Source organism: Coregonus lavaretus (assembly GCF_964263955.1).
Source record: "Coregonus lavaretus genome assembly, chromosome: 27".
Taxonomy (NCBI): domain Eukaryota; kingdom Metazoa; phylum Chordata; class Actinopteri; order Salmoniformes; family Salmonidae; genus Coregonus; species Coregonus lavaretus.
In genome coordinates, this window is record NC_140014.1 from 16,035,273 (window position 1) to 16,052,693 (window position 17,421).

At 42.4% G+C, this 17,421-nt stretch overlaps 1 protein-coding gene across 1 annotated transcript in view; it reads right to left on the reverse strand.

Moving 5' to 3' along the window:
• The window catches only part of LOC311102610 (AT-rich interactive domain-containing protein 1B-like), a gene marked incomplete at both ends in the record, with an annotated part of 135,870 nt that overhangs the window by 35,963 nt on the left and 82,486 nt on the right, over positions 1 to 17,421 (reverse strand). Inside the window, one exon of the mRNA XM_084143978.1 lies at positions 15,556 to 15,871. Within this exon, the coding sequence (XP_084000104.1) occupies positions 15,556 to 15,871 (316 nt within the window). The remainder of the gene's footprint in view (positions 1 to 15,555; positions 15,872 to 17,421) is intronic.

Consider the following 17,421-nt stretch of genomic DNA (forward strand, 5'->3'; position numbering starts at 1 on the left):
AATCCTAGATGTTTCCACTTCACAGTAACAGCACTTACAGTTGACCAGGGCAGCTCTAGCAGGGCAGAAATTTGACGAACTGACTTGTTGGAAAGGTGGCATCCTATGACGGTGCCACGTTGAAAGTCAATGAGCTCTTCAGTAAGGCCATTCTACTGCCAATGTTTGTCTATGGAGATTGCATGGCTGTGTGCTCAATTTTATACACCTGTCTGCAATGGGTGTGGCCGAATCCACTAATTTGAAGGGGTGTCCACATACTTTTGTATATACAGTGCATTTGGAAAGTATTAAGATCCATTGACTTTTTCCACATTTTGTTACATTACAGCCTTATTCTAAAATGGATTAAAGAAATAAAAATCCTCATCAATCTACACACAGTACCCCATAATGACAAAGCGAAAACAGGTTTTTGGAAGTCTTTGCAAATGTATTACAAATATAAAACAGAAATACCTTATTTACATAAGTTTTTGTCGAGGCACAGATCTGGGGAAGGTTAGCAAAAATGTTTTGCACCATTGAAGGTCCCCAAGAACACAGTGGCCTCCATCATTCTTAAATGGAAGAAGATTGGAACCACCAAGACTCTTCCAAGAGCTGGCCACCCGGCCAAACTGAGCAATCGGGGGAGAAGGGCCTTGGTCAGGGAGGTGACCAAGAACCTGATGGTCACTCTGACAGAGCTCCAGAGTTCCTCTGTGGAGATGGGAGAACCTTCCAGAAGGACAACCATCTCTGCAGCACTCCACCAATCAGGCCTTTATGGTAGAGTGGCCAGACGGAAGCCACTCTTCAGTAAAAGGCACATGATAGCCCGCTTGGAGTTTGCCAAAAGGCACCTAAAGACTCTCAGACCATGAGAAACAAGATTCTCTGGTCTGATGAAACCAAGATTGAACTTTTGGCCTGAATGCCAAGCGTCACGTCTGGAAGAAACCTGGCACCATTCCTACGGTGAAGCATGGTGGTGGCAGCATCATGCTGTGGGGATGTTTTTCAGCGGCAGGGACTGGGAGACTAGTCAGGATCGAGGGAAAGATGAACGGAGCAAAGTACAGAGAGATCCTTGATGAAAACCTGCTCCAGAGTACTCAGGACCTCAGACTAGGGTGAAGGTTCACCTTCCAATTGGACAATGACCCTAAGCACACAGCGAAGACAACGCAGGAGTGGCCTCGGGACAAGTCTCTGAATGTCCTTGAGTGGCCCAGCCAGAGCCCGGACTTGAACCCGATCGAACATCTCTGGAGAGACCTAAAAATAGCTGCGCAGCGACACTCCCCATCCAACCTGACAAAGCTTGAGAGGATCTGCAGAGAAGAATGGGAGAAACTCCCCAAATACAGGTGTGCCAAGCTTGAAGCGTCATACCCAACAAGACTCGAGGCTATAATCGCTGCCAAAGGTGCTTCAACAAAGTACTGAGTAAAGGGTCTGAATACTTATGTAAATATTTTTTCTAAAATTTCTAAAAACCAGTTTTTGCTTTGTCATTATGGGGTATTGTGTGTAGATTGATGCTGAAAAAAAAATATTTAATCAATTTTAGAATAACGCTGTAACGTAAACAAAATGTGGAAAAAGTCAAGGGGTCTGAATACTTCCGAATGCAGTGTACATGTTGACTACCCTCCTGCTTTCCGGGGATGTGCCCCTCAACCCTGGGACTAACACCACAAGCCAGAGACACTCACCGGAGTGGAAAGCAGTGGATGGCCGCGTCCTCAAATCATCGCAGACGCTGCCGAGGTGGGTGAGTGCTATGGTCCCATGATTTCTCTCGAAACACCCGGCTCCAAGATGAACTTTGACTATCCAAACATATTCAAGTCGCTATACGCAATCCCCGACTCTGCTTCTGGCACACTAGCTGTTTTAATCAGATCCCCGCATCCAGTGTATGTGCGAGGGATCGTTAATTACACTACCGAACTGTCCCCAATCAAAACTAAACAAAACTGCCCAAACCCAGCAGTCAGAAAATACAGAACATTTGACTTTTTTCTAACTGTCAATCACGCTCAAGTCATCTGGGACCCACGAGCTAAGCCCAAGGGACTACTAGTGGGGCATTTGAACATTCGCAGTGTCATTCCAAAAAGTGATCAAATTCAACATCTTCTCATGGACTCCAACCTCTCCATCTGCTGCTTTGATTGTGCCCGGCTTAGGGCTGTTGTGGTCATGACATTTTGTCAGGCGTCAGGCGGTTATCGTCTCACAGTAATTGACCGATAATTAACATAAACATATTTAGCATCTCCAGGCCTCCACACATAGGCCTACAAGCCACTGATGCAAGCCTTTGGAAAATCTACATTTAAAAAAGTCTAATAAATAAATGTAATATACACCATCACAATAAATCCATTATTTATTTTAGGTCTAAATAAACATTATGATGAAAATGTATTTTAGAAGAACAAAATATGAGTTGACCTACTTTATATTATCTGGCTATGCTCCATGCCATAGGCTGCAGGCTTGTTCATTATTTTATATTATATGATTTTATAGTAAGAAGAATATAATTGAATAAAATAGAAAGGATATTTTTCCCATTCCGGAGCGAGTGCGCTTATGAAGTGGCTCATGAAGTGACTATGTTGAGCATAAAAGTGATCATTGAAACAGGTCCTATATGCTAGATTTAGAGTTATTTGGCAACTTTGGTTGTAAATGATACAAACCTTAGAATGTCTTCGAAATCAAAAAATATATATGGGCTGCATGATGTGACTATAGGCTATTGATGATTTTAGAAAGTCGCAAAAAAGCTTGAGCTCTTTTCCTTGCCTCAGGCTGCACAGCTGTTCTCTCATCAAGTGACCATATTTTCACCCATAAGACTATTCTCAATTTGATCTTGTCTTTACTAATACAGTACCAGTCAAAAGTTTGGACACACCTACTCATTCAAGGGTTTTTGAAATAACACATATGGAATCATGTAGTAACCAAAAAGGTGTTAAACAAATCAAAATATAATTTATACTGAGCACTTGTTGGCTGCTTTTCCTTCACTCTGCGATCCAACTCATCCCAAACCATCTCAATTGGGTTGAGGTCGGGGGATTGTGGAGGCCAGGTCATCTAATGCAGCACTCCATCACTCTCCTTCTTGGTCAAATAGCCCTTACACAGCCTGGAGGTGTGATGGGTCATTGTCCTGTTGAAAAACCAATGATAGTCCCACTAAGCCCAAACCAGATGGGATGGCGTATCGCTGCAGAATGCTGTGGTAGCCATGCTGGTTAAGTGTGCCTTGAATACTAAATACATCACAGACAGTGTCACCAGCAAAGCATCCCCACACCATCACACCTCCTCCTCCATGCTTCATGGTGGGAACTACACATGCAGAGATCATCCGTTCACCTACACTGCGTCTCACAAAGACACAGGTTGTAACCAAAAATCTCCAATTTGTACTCCAGACCAAAGGACAGATTTCCACCGGTCTAATGTCCATTACTCGTGTTTCTTGGCCCAAGCAAGTCTCTTCTTATTATTGGTGTCCTTTAGTAGCGGTTTCTTTGCAGCAATTCGACCATGAAGGCCTGATTCACACAGTCTCCTCTGAACAGTTGATGTTGAGCTGTCTGTTACTTGAAATCTGTGAAGCACTTATTTGGGCTGCAATTTCTGAGGCTGGTAACTCGATTGAACTTATCCTCTGCAGCAGTAACTCTGGGTCTTCCTTTCCTGTGGAAGTCCTCATGAGAGACAGTTTCATCATAGCGCTTCATGGTTTTTGCAACTGCACTTGAAGAAACGTTCAAAGTTCTTCACATTTTCCGGATTGACTGACCTTCATGTCTTAAAGTAATGATGGGCTGTCGTTTCGCTTTTATTATTTGAGCTGTTCTTGCCATAATATGGTATTTTACCAAATAGGGCTATCTTCTGTATACCCCACCTACCTTGTCACAACACAACTGATTGTCTCAAACGCATTAAGAAGGAAATAAATTCCAGGTGACTACCTCATGCATCTGGTTGAGAGAATGCCAATAGTGTGCAAAGCTGTCATAAAGGCAAAGGGTGGCTACTTTGAAGAATCTCAAATATAAAATATATTTTGATTTGTTTAACACCTTTTTGGTTACTACACGATTCCATATGTGTTATTTCATAGTTTTGATGTCTTCACTATTATTCTACAATGTAAAAAATAGTAAAAATAAAGAAAAACCCTTGAATGAGTAGGTGTGTCCAAACTTTTGACTGGTACTGTATGTAAAATTAGTTTGAATTTAGAACAGGGGCAGGGGAAAAAATACATCCGTATGAATAGCGAACGGAGGCCGGTTTCCCGCCGGTTCATTTTTTCAATCATGCCTGGTAGGCTACTCTCCAGTTATTTCACTCCAAGCATCACCCACTGTTTGAGGAACATGCAACCTCTCGCTGCGCGACAAGTGATATTCCGCACAAACTCTGTATGCCATGGGCTCTCCAACCCTGTTCCTGCAGCTACCCAGTGCTTTATTTTGGAAACCAAGTGAATTGTGTTCGGGAATATCGATATTAACATGTTTTCACAACAAAACATATTTAATTAAACTGTTGCCAGCCCCCCTCTGCGTGCTCGGGAAAGCAATGAAGGAGAAAGATGAGGAGATAGAAACGCACAGTGGTGAGATATTCTGTAACTAAAGGTAATGAATCAGCATATTCAAGATCAAATACAAATTCACTATAATTGTAGGCTAATTGTAAGCTGCCCTGCACAATCAATGAACCAATAGCATTGCCTAGGCCTATACATTCTCTCCCAGACTTATGTATAGAAAGTTTGCAGCACAGCATAAGGTAACCAGTCCACCCAGTATGCATAACAATACAGTCCACACTCAAAGGCGATTACTAGAATTTGTTAAATTTTGGAGTATAGGCTAGACCAATTATGTGCTAAAGACATCTTTAAATCATTTTTTTTTTTTTTATGTTTTTCTGCCATGCATAATATGCGGTAGGCTATGTATTGTATAATGGCAGAATCATTATTTTAATTCAGGTTTTCAGATATAGGCCTAAGCATATGCATAAGCTCTAATATGTTTATGAGTGTTTGGAATGAATCATCACCTTAGAAAGCGCTGCCCATTTCTTTGTGTTACATTTTTACATTTACATTTTCGTCATTTAGCAGACGCTCTTATCCAGAGCGACTTACAAATTGGTGCATTCACCTTATGATAGCCAGTGGGACAACCACTTTACAATATATATATATATATATATATATATATATATATATATATATATATATATATATATATATTATTATTATTATTATTATTTTAATTTTTTTGTGTGTTAGGCTTTGAAATAACATCCACAACGACCATGTTTTCCACTCATTTTCAAACTGATGTTCAAATTGATCAATCACAGTGAGGTGAGTTTTAAAAGCACGATACTGTTTTGATGATAAGTGTTTGATGTGATTTTCGATTGAATTTTCATTGATGTCAGAGTGGTTAGAGGGACAATAGAGCCCTGGGTACCAGGCCATTAGCGACCTGATGGCCGTTAGCGAGTTGGGTACTACTAACACATGTCCAGAGTGCATAACAGGAGATTACCGCGACTCAACAATCACATGGGATTTTACTGCGGTCATGACTCATGACCCCGGTGTGGTGGTAATATGGTCACCGCAACAGCCCTAGCCCGGCAACAGCCCTAGCCCGGCAACAGCCCTAGCCCGGCTACAGCCCTAGCCCGGCAACAGCCCTAGCCCGGCTACAGCCCTAGCCCGGCAACAGCCCTAGCCCAGCTACAGCCCTAGCCCGGCAACAGCCCTAGCCCGGCTACAATGATGATTTACATTTAAGAACATATCGGATGTAAACAAATTGAGTGGTCATGTGATAATGAACTACAATATATTGGCCTAAACATTAAACTGTCCCCCCAAATGTATTTTACCCTTATTGGAATGTACAGACCACCTTCCACTAAAAGTAAAAAAAATTAAAAATCAGTTTAATAACATGCTTAGGGAATGTGATTTTGGGAAAGAGGTCATCTTAATGGGAGATTTTAACATTATGAAGTCTTATGAAGACAAGCCTCCTGTAGCTCAGTTGGTAGAGCATGGCGCTTGCAACAGCAGGGTTGTGGGTTCGATTCCCACAGGGGGCCAGTATGAAAAATGTATGCACTCACTAACTGTAAGTTGCTCTGGATAAGAGTGTGAACTACATGACAAAAAATATATATATATACAGTGGGGAGAACAAGTATTTGATACACTGCAGGTTTTCCTACTTACAAAGCATGTAGAGGTCTGTAATTTTTTATCATAGGTACACTTCAACTGTGAGAGACGGAATCTAAAACAAAAATCCAGAAAATCACATTGTATGATTTTTAAGTAATTCATTTGCATTTTATTGCATGACATAAGTATTTGATCACCTTCCAACCAGTAAGAATTCCGGCTCTCACAGACCTGTTAGTTTTTCATTAAGAAGCCCTCCTGTTCTCCACTCATGACCTGTATTAACTGCACCTGTTTGAACTCGTTACCTGTATAAAAGACACCTGTCCACACACTCAATCAAACAGACTCCAACAACTCCACAATGGCCAAGACCAGAGAGCTGTGTAAGGACATCAGGGATAAAATTGTAGACCTGCACAAGGCTGGGATGGTCTACAGGACAATAGGCAAGCAGCTTGGTGAGAAGGCAACAACTGTTGGCGCAATTATTAGAAAATGGAAGAAGTTCAAGATGACGGTCAATCACCCTCGATCTGGGGCTCCATGCAAGATCTTACCTCGTGGGGCATCAATGATCATGAGGAAGGTGAGGGATCAGCCCAGAACTACACGGCAGGACCTGGTCAATGACCTGAAGAGAGCTGGGACCACAGTCTCAAAGAAAACCATTAGTAACACACTACGCCGTCATGGATTCAAATCCTGCAGCGCACGCAAGGTCCCCCTGCTCAAGCCAGCGCATATCCAGGCCCATCTGAAGTTTGCCAATGACCATCTGGATGATCCAGAGGAGGAATGGGAGAAGGTCATGTGGTCTGATGAGACAAAAATAGAGCTTTTTGGTCTAAACTCCACTCGCCGTGTTTGGAGGAAGAAGAAGGATGAGTACAACCCCAAGAACACCATCCCAACCGTGAAGCATGGAGGTGGAAACATCATTCTTTGGGGATGCTTTTCTGTAAAGGGGACAGGACGACTGCACCGTATTGAGGGGAGGATGGATGGGGCCATGTATCGCGAGATCTTGGCCAACAACCTCCTTACCTCAGTAAGAGCATTGAAGATGGGTCGTGGCTGGGTCTTCCAGCATGACAACGACCCGAAACACACAGCCAGGGCAACTAAGGATTGGCTCCGTAAGAAGCATCTCAAGGTCCTGGAGTGGCCTAGTCAGTCTCCAGACCTGAACCCAATAGAAAATCTTTGGAGGGAGCTGAAAGTCCGTATTGCCCAGCGACAGCCCCAAAACCTGAAGGATCTGGAGAAGGTCTGTATGGAGGAGTGGGCCAAAATCCCTGCTGCAGTGTGTACAAACCTGGTCAAGACCTACAGGAAACGTATGATCTCTGTAATTGCAAACAAAGGTTTCTGTACCAAATATTAAGTTCTGCTTTTCTGATGTATCAAATACTTATGTCATGCAATAAAATGCAAATTAATTACTTAAAAATCATACAATGTGATTTTCTGGATTTTAGATTCCGTCTCTCACAGTTGAAGTGTACCTATGATAAACCTCTACATGCTTTGTAAGTAGGAAAACCTGCAAAATCGGCAGTGTATCAAATACTTGTTCTCCCCACTGTATATATATATTGTAGGAAAACCCTCAAACATCACTAATATCTTTGACCTTCCACAGCTAGTTAAAGGCCCAACCAGGGTGACTTGTTCTTCTAAAACACAGATTAATCTGGTGTTCAGTAATAAACCAGCGAGAGTGACAATCATTCAATAGGTTACTGGGCTGTCTGACCATAATCTGACACTCATAGCCAGAAAGCTTTCTAAGAACAGGTTTAACCTCTCTACTGAACAGGTTTAATCTCTCTACTGTTAGAAAGCCTGATCAGCTAAGAATACCTAAGGCTGAATTAAATGATTTTGAAAATGCAATTAAGGGAATTAACTGGAATGATCTTCTTTCCTATACAAATGTGGAAGCGGACAGTCAGGTTTTTCTATCCACAATCCAGACTACAATAAATGACTTCCTAAAGAAAACCATATCCAAACCTGGCCAAAAGAGCACTCTTCCTTGGCTAAATCGAGAAATCTGGAAACTGATGAAAGAACGAGATTGTGCCTAAAAACAGCGCTAAAGTCCAAATTAGAGCATGACAGATGTAGCTTTCTGAGTCAGAGGTGAACAAGGTCATTAGCTCACTAAAGAACTCTAAAGCCAAAGATGTGTTCGGGCTGGACTCTTCCTTTCTTAACAACTACAAAGAGTCACTCAATGGCCCCATTACTAAGGTCACCAAAACATCTATTGGTCAGGGGGTGTTTCCAATGGTCTGGAAGTCGGCCATAATAACACCCATCCTTAAATCAGGTGACCCTGCTGACGTGAGTAACTACAGGCCCATTAGTATACTACCTGTGGTGTCGAAGGTTGCTGAAAAGTGTGTAGCAGAGCAACTGATTGCCCACCTCAACAACAGCCCCTTCACAACACATGCAGTTTGGCTTCAGAGCAAACCACTCCACAGAAACGGCCAACTGCTTTCTTCTGGAAAATGTGAAGTCCAAGATTGACAAAGGGGACATTGTTGGGGCTGTGTTTCTAGACCTAAGGAAAGCCTTTGATACTGTTGACCAAGAGGTTCTCATCACAAAACTGTCCAAGTTCAACTTTTCCCCTGATGCCTTGAGATGGATTAAATCATACCTTGAAGGCAGAACCCAGTGTGTCAGAGCGAGCAATGAGATGTCGCCCACCCTCAGCTATGATGTGGGAGTGCCCCAAGTGTCAATATTGGGGCCCCTCCTGCTCAGCCTGTACATTAAAGATCTGCCTTCTGTCTGTACTGGGTCTGAAGTACAAATGTATTCCGATGATACAGTGATGTATGTACATGCAAAGAGCAAACAACAAGCTGCACAAGAACCACTACTGTAATGGTCCATGTTACAAAGTGGCTCAGTGACTCATGCTTGCATCTCAATGTGAAAAAAACAGTCTGCATGTTCTTCACAAAGAGAGCAACTGATGCTGCTGAACCAGATGTCTATGTGTCAGGGGAGAAGCTCCAGGTGGTATCCGATTTTAAGTACCTTGGCATCATACTTGATTCCAACCTCTCTTTCAAAAAGCAGGTGAAAAAGGTAACTCAAATAACCAAATCCACCTAGCTAATTTCCGATACAGCAAACAGTACTTCAATGCTATGATACTCCCTCACTTAACATACTGCCCAAGCTTGCTGTACAACATTAAAACCCATTCAGTCTGTCTACAAACAGGCTCTCAAAGTGCTTGATAGAAAGCCCAATAGACATAATTTACATTTACATTTAAGTCATTTAGCAGACGCTCTTATCCAGAGCGACTTACAGTTAGTCACTGATACATCCTCAGAAAGCATAAGCTCCTTGTCTTGTATTCAAGATCCTAAATGGCCTAACTCTGCCCCACTTAGTACTTTTATCAAACAGAAAACCCACACCCACGGGAACAGATCCACAAAGTCTACCATGAGAGGTGACTGTATAGTTCCCTTAAGGAAAAGCACCTTTAGATAAACCGTTTTCTCTGTGAGAGCTTCCCATGTCTGGAACACACTGCCATCAGACACACATAACTGCACCACCTACTGCACCTTCACAAAAAAAACATAAAGACTTGGCTAAAGGCCAATCAGACTTGTGAACATAATCCCTAGCTGTGTATTGCTGCTTTCCATGTTATCTGTTGTCTGTAGCTTGTAAGGTGTGTAAACAATGTTTGTTGCTTTTATGTATTTTGTTTAGTTGCTTTTTGTGCTATTGCTCTGTCTGTATGCGTGCTACGTGTTGCTTGTCCTATGTTGCTCTGCATGTGCTCACTGCTTATTGTTTGTCTGTATTATTGTTATTGTAATAGTTTTTAATAACCTGCCCAGGGACTGCGGTTGAAAATTAGCCGGCTGGCTAAAACCGACACTTTTACTGAAACGTTGACGAATATGCACTGTACCTGTAAAAATAAACTCAATAAAGTGTAAGTAAAGTATTGGACGGCAGTTTATTTTTTATTTTATTTTTTTACATTAAATGTACTGTTACATGAATACATGACTACTATGAGTGTGTATTATCTTTAGAGTTAGTGATCTAGCTAATGTGTTTTGAGTTTCCACTTAGGTGGTGAATTATCCCCAAATAAATTAGCCTGTGACATTAGAGCACATAAAGATGCAGTCAAATTAATCTATATTGAAAAAAAAAAATGCGGAAAATCCAGCCCTATTTTAACAGTAAAATATAAAAGCAATAGTATAAGTGTCTATCCAAAATGCATGACAATCACTGGATTAGGTTGTACATTAAAATATTTTGAATTACAACGTCACAAGATGATGAAACAACGTATGTCTTTAATACCATCTCAGTAGTCTATTAGACTTTTAATAAAGCACTGTAAATTACTTTATAAGATGATAGGCCCTGAAAAGAAATTGGTGCGACCAAATCATGGGCTGGTGCCACCAGAGGAACATTTTAGTCTGGAGCCCTGCTACAAGGGGAATGTCCCCCGTATGGAAAAGTTGTAATATTGTAGTGGACAAAGATGAGAAGAATGTTGGCACGGTCAAAAGTTGTCTTCCTTTTTTTTCTTGTATTTATAATCAGTTGTTTTATCAATATTATTATTGTATATCATTGTTATTATTGTAGGCCTAGTTATTGATCCAAACCAGTTATTTAAATATGCAAAACGTGATTTGTTTCATTCGCTATCGACTTTATCCAACATGCTACTGGGCCAACAAATAACCACGGCCATACTCTGGATGGACCTGGTTATTACCAAGGGGCGTTCTATTAACATATCCTCTATTGTTGACGTTGCTTTATCTGATCACCATTATCTGGTCCATTATGATATTCTGAGAGAGCAACTTGGCATATATAACAAGGCAATTAGAAATGCCAGACGGGCAAATTTTTCTAACTTGATCACTAATAATCGGAATATTTAGAGAGTGCTCTTCTCGACCATTGATGACCTGATAAATCCTACTCCTGCAAACCTATGTGAACTTTCCTCCACATCTAAATGTGATGGATGAGTTTGTGTCATATGATAACAAACATTTGGCTGGGTATCAGTCAAGCAAGACCTGATGAGAAGCTTGATGATATGTGCCCTAGCCTACCACGCAAAGGCACTATGGAGTTATTTTCCTTGGTTGACACAGACGTGCTCAGGAAAGTGATATCACAACGTAAGCCTTCTACCGGCCTTCTCGATCCTATCCCCACCACCTTCTTCAAAACAGTTTTTAATTGCATATCTGAAGAAGTGAAAGCTATTGTTAATCACTGCCTGTTCACAGGCACTTTCCCCACTGCACTAAAAACTGCTATGGTGAAACCCCTTCTGAAGAAAAGTAATCTATATTCTTCAGCTCTTAACAATTTTCGGCCAATCTCCAACCTTCCATTCTTAAGCAAAATTCTGGAGAAATTGGTTTTCAAACAGCTAAATGATTTTTTAAGTGCCAACTGTATTTAAAAAAAATATCCAATCTGGTTTTCACGCCCACCACTGCACAGAGACAGCCTTAGTTAAAGTGGTAAATGATCTTAGAGCCAACACAGATGCCAAACAGTTCTCTGTTTTTGTACTCTTGGATTTAAGCGCTGCATTCAATACTGTTTACCATGATGTCATTCTGGACAGACTGGAGAGGTGGGTTGGCCTTTCCGGTCAAGTTCTAAATTGGTTTAGGACCTATTAAACCGGTCGAGAGTTTTTGTCACCCTTGGTGAACATAACTCAGAGAAAATAGATATCACGTGGCGTTCCACAAGGTTTCGACTTTGGGTCCGGTACTGTTCAGTATATATAGGTTACTCCTTGGCAGCATTATCAGAAAGCACTGCATTGATTTTCACTGCTACGCCGACGATACACGACTTTACATTTCTGTGTCACCAGCGGATTTTAGCTCCACAGATAAATTATTAGATTGTATTAGTGATTTAAATACTTGGATGGCTCACAACTTCCTCAAGCCAAATCAAGACAAGACCGAGGTACTTATTGTTGGAGCCAAAGCACAGGGAGAGAATCTGGCCACACATTTTAATTCACAGGCATTAAAGATAAAATACCAGGTAAAAAACCTAGGTGTCTTTTTAGATTCTGAACTTTTCCAAGTTGTGGCCGTTTCTATCTCAGGCTGATACAGAGAGACTCATCCATGCTTTTATTACAAGCAGGCTTGACAACTGTAATGCTCTCCTGTCTGGTCTACCCAGAATGGTCTTGGTCAGCACTGGTGTGTAGTCCCGTGTAGCTCAGTTGGTAGAGCATGGCGCTTGCAACGCCAGGGTTGTGGGGACTCACTAACTGTAAGTTGCTCTGGATAAGAGCGTCTGCTAAATGACTAAAATGTAAATGTACTGACCAAGACCAGAAGGAGAGCACACATTACACTGGTTTTAAAGTCTCTGCACTGGCTGCCTGTCAGTTTTAGAATACATCTGAAGATTCTTCTATATGATTTTGTACCCCAATACATGTCAGACATGCTTTTGAGTTATGTACCCAGTAGGTCCCTCAGGTCCTCTGGCACTGGCCTTTTAACTATCCCAAAGCCTTGGACCAAGAGGCATGGAGAGGCAGCCTTTAGTTACTGTGCCCTCAGCCTCTGGAATAGCCTGCCAGAGAACCTGAGAGGGGCCAAAAATATGGACATATTTGAAATCAATCTTTTAACACACCTTTTAAGCTTTGCTTTTCCTTAGGGTGCTTTTTCAGTCTTTCAGTCGTTATTGTTATTCTTATGTTTTTTATCCTCTTATGTTTGGTGTGTTGTAAATATTTACCTTGTGTAGTAAATCCTGTTTTTATTTTCATAGTTTTTTATTTATGTTTTTTCCTGTGAAGCACATTGCGTTGCATCCATGTCTGCTATATAAATAAAGCTTGACTTGATTTGATTCTGTTGAGACATTTTCATTGGCCAAGTTAAGTTCGATCTGTCTTTTTTATTGTGTGCTCTGTATTTCATTTAAGATACAGTATAACCTAAGTAGGCTTGTTGTAAAATAAATCTAATTAGCCAATAGAAAGTGCCTACCCAGGCTCAGACCTCACCACACATTACTGGAACACGACTGACAAAAAACTATTAATGATATTCTGTACATAAATAAGGATACACATTCACAAGGCCACTTCAGCAGAAGCATTGGTGATTGGCCTCCACCCGTCCCCTAAGATGCATTGCTTCAGTAGGCAAAGCCCCAAGCTGCTCAGTATGACCACTTCTGTTCCTCCTACCAGCTGATTGGTTCATAGAGAATCACCCATTTTAAAGACTGGTCCATGTTTACAAACACTCCCAAGACAGGGTTCAGCCAGAGTTTACTGCCCACACACACAATCCCACCACTTCCTCCTCACAAATCTGCTCTGCTCTGGGAAGCACTCACACATTAAATGCTCAAGCACACTAGATAAATAATACCCATCTACCCATTCCACATTACATTTAGCATAAATATTGTAAGTACATAAATAAGTAGGGCCGGGACGATAGCAGTATCGCGATACTCGTATCGTAGCAAGGAAACAAAACACAAAGCGGATTTAACTTCTTCAGGAAAACAGCCCTAATGTTGGAAACAAACATTATGTTGTCATCCAGAGTCACATGTATATATTTTCCAAGCTATAGCATACAATATTTATACAGCAGGTTTTTAAAGGACCAAAGAGTACGTTCTGCTTCGTGTTTTCATTTTTGCCATGGAAGAAATATTGCGATACTGGTATCGTCCCGGCCCTATAAATAAGTACCGCTTGATATGTGTCAAGGTTCTTCATAATGCTGCTTTTTATGTTGGTGTCCAAGTGTTTGTTGAGTTTCCTAAGTAGCTTGATGTCGTTTTGTACTTGTGAAGGGCATGTTATGATCACTTGAAATCTAGTTAAGTGTTTTCCAAGGTAACATAGTGCATCTTTGTTCATTGTAACAACTCTCTTTCTATTTCTTCTACTGCCACTCAGCCTTTAACCCAACATTCCATTGGACATCATTTCAACAGACAGATTGTGCTTCAAATGCCTTACAGATATATAGAAGCCCTACATCAGGGATCATCAACTCGATTCGGGGGGCCGGAACATAATTACAATTCATTTGTTGACTGCAAAATGACCGCAAGAAGCCCAAACAGATATAATATTTGACTAAAACATAATAATTTCAAACCTTGGTTACATTTGTATACAATCACGTGTCTCTCTATTATGCGTGGGAATACTTGGGAACATATTTCCTAAATTGAAATCACTTGGAGTTGATTTCCTGGTGTTTTTACAGTCTTTTATGTCCAAAAATAAAACGTTGCTCAAAACGTTGGGGGTCGGGCCTTCCGAGTCGCGCAGTGGTCTAAGACACTGCATCGCAGTGCTAGCTGTGCCACTAGAGATCCTGGTTCAAGTCAGGCTCTGTCGCAGCCGGCCGCAACCAGGAGACCCATGGGGCGCCGCACAATTGGCCCAGCGTCGTCCAAGTTAGGGGAGGGTTTGGCCGGCAGGGATGTTCTTGTCCCATCGCGCACTAGCGACTCCTGTGGCGGGCCGGGCACAGTGCACGCTGACTCGGTCGCCAGGTGTACGGTGTTTCCTCCGACACATTGGTGCGGCTGGCTTCTGGGTTAAGCGGGCACTGTGTCAAGAAGCAGCTTGTTTGGGTTGGGTTGTGTTTCGGAGGACGCACGTCTCTCGACCTTCGCCTCTCCCGTGTCCGTACGGGAGTTGCAGCAATGGGACAAGACTGTAACTACCAATTGGATACCACGAAATTGGGCAGAAAAAGGGGGTAAAATACCAGCAAACAAAAAAACGTTGTGGGTCAAATAAAACTATATGGCCCGCGGGTCGCCAGTTGGGGAACCCTGTCTTATTTAAAGCTCTTACTGTACTCTAGTATTAAACAAGAAGATATTCGATTTAAGGAGTTCCATGGCACACAATGCTACTCTATATCACCCAACAGTTTAAACATAGAGAACTACACACTGAAACTTTAGTCTGAAGAGCATAAAGCCCCAAAGTCTCTGTAGTGACATAAGTGAGTGAGTGACGACTTGTGCTCACAAACCTGGAACATTGCAGTAATGTGTTCAGCCTTCCGCCCAATTCCTCTCGCCTTCTCTCTCTCTCTATCAATGTCACTCTCATACACAGATCACACACAGATCACATACGTATGCTCGCACACACACAAACACACACACATGCACACATGCACACACACAAATCACAAATCATCAGAGAGACCACTGGTGAAAAAACGAACATGTCATCTCACCTGCTTTGTACAGAGTTGACTGCGGCCTGCATGATGGCAGCGGCTGCCTCCTGGGCCTTGCGGTTAACGTTGCCCAGTGATGGAGGGCCCATCCCTGGGCCTGCCGGCTGGGGCATACTGGGGGAGCTGGGGGCCATGTTGGGGTAGGGACGGCTGCCCGCGCCAAGACTGCGGCCCATGGGCATGGGCTGCCCGGGACCCTGGCCGTGCATGGGGCTGCTGGCATTCATACCCAGGCTGTTGGTCATGCCAGGGCCGGGGCCGCTGTAGTTGGCACTGGGGGTCCCGCCATAGTTGGGTGGACGTGGGTAGTTACCTGAGGAGAGAGGAGACATAGAACATCTGGGAGTTAGTAGAGGCCAGTTATACTAGTTTCATGTAGTCATTTTCTCTCATTCACTCTGCATCCACTGTAGAGGAGAACCTAGAGGCCTGGCACGCAAGGATACTTTTATATACATGCTTTACGAGTCAACTGTAAGTTGCTTTAGATAAAAGTGCCTGTTAAAAAAGCGCCTGCATTATGTAGCTACGACGTCATAGCACAAGGATTATATTGTCATAGAAATTCAACGTCATATGTCAAATAGAAGCAAATGTCAGATGAAACAGCTTACTTGACACATACTACAGCATGACTTTTTTGACTCAATAGCCTCTGTAGGGTGTATCTATGTAAATGTGAATACAGTTGTTTGTTTCACTGAAGCCATTGCCATTGATATTGGCTGCAGATTTGACATCTATGGGAGGGGAGGGATACTGAATCGCCATGTGAACAATTGCACAGCTTAAGCTTGAGTTTGAGAAACACTTGAGAGCCACTGTAATCTGCAATAAAGGCTTTCTTCCTGCCCCAGCAGCCATGCAGCCGTGACGGCACAAGCCTTCCTAATGCACACTTAAACCCCTACATTTTGGCTTAACACACTCCAGAACCAGCTGGAAAAGGAGTCACAAACACAAACATTCAAGAAAACACACACACATGCATGCATGTGCACACACACCACACACACACGGAAAATGTGGTGTCCCTTTTGTGAAAGGGGCTATTTACTTTGATTTGATTAAGAGTGCTTTAGTTGGGGCTCAAAGCCTAATCCTCTGAGAATATGTCTGGAAAAGGGGATCAAGTCCCTTTAAACCTGAATGAGGAAAGTTCAATGACAATATTCCACGCATGGAACAGACTCCAAAAATGGAAATAGCTTTTGGTGTCCTCGAGCTGCTTCAGTGGAAAGACATTCCTTATGACATAAGCCTGCGAGTCCAAATCCCGGAGATGGGATTTATATCAAATCAAAATAAGTATTTCCCATGAAACTCTGCTGCTCCAGTTGAATTTGCCCAGAAGGTGTGATGAAATATAGTGTAGCAGGAGATGTAGAGAGCCATATGTGTATCTGGGGAGCCTGACTGATTTGGAACACGGTTGACACCTGTCAAGGGTTTTGGGACCTCATCGCCAACTTTCCAAAAAGGGAGCCATAAAAAAAAAAGGATGTTGTAGGACAAACACAGGAGGATATATTGAAACATGGATAGGGTGTGTGTGGATGTGTGTGTGCATGTGAGACACAATACCATTCCACTCTCTTTTCGGCAGTGACATTGTTGAGAACCATGGAAATCATCTGTCCTGTGATATCCTCCCTCTCCTCCCCATTGTACAGTACGTGCTGCAGCTGAAACGCCTGAGTCAGCGGCCGACACTGTACAGCTGCTGAACCCCAGTCACACTGGTTGGGCTCTGGCTCTGCTCCATGGCTTCTCAGTGCTCTGTTTGTATGTGTGTTGTTGTGTATCACTGAGGCCTATTTGGACACTCCGACTGGGTTTTTCCATCTTTAGCATCCAGGCTGC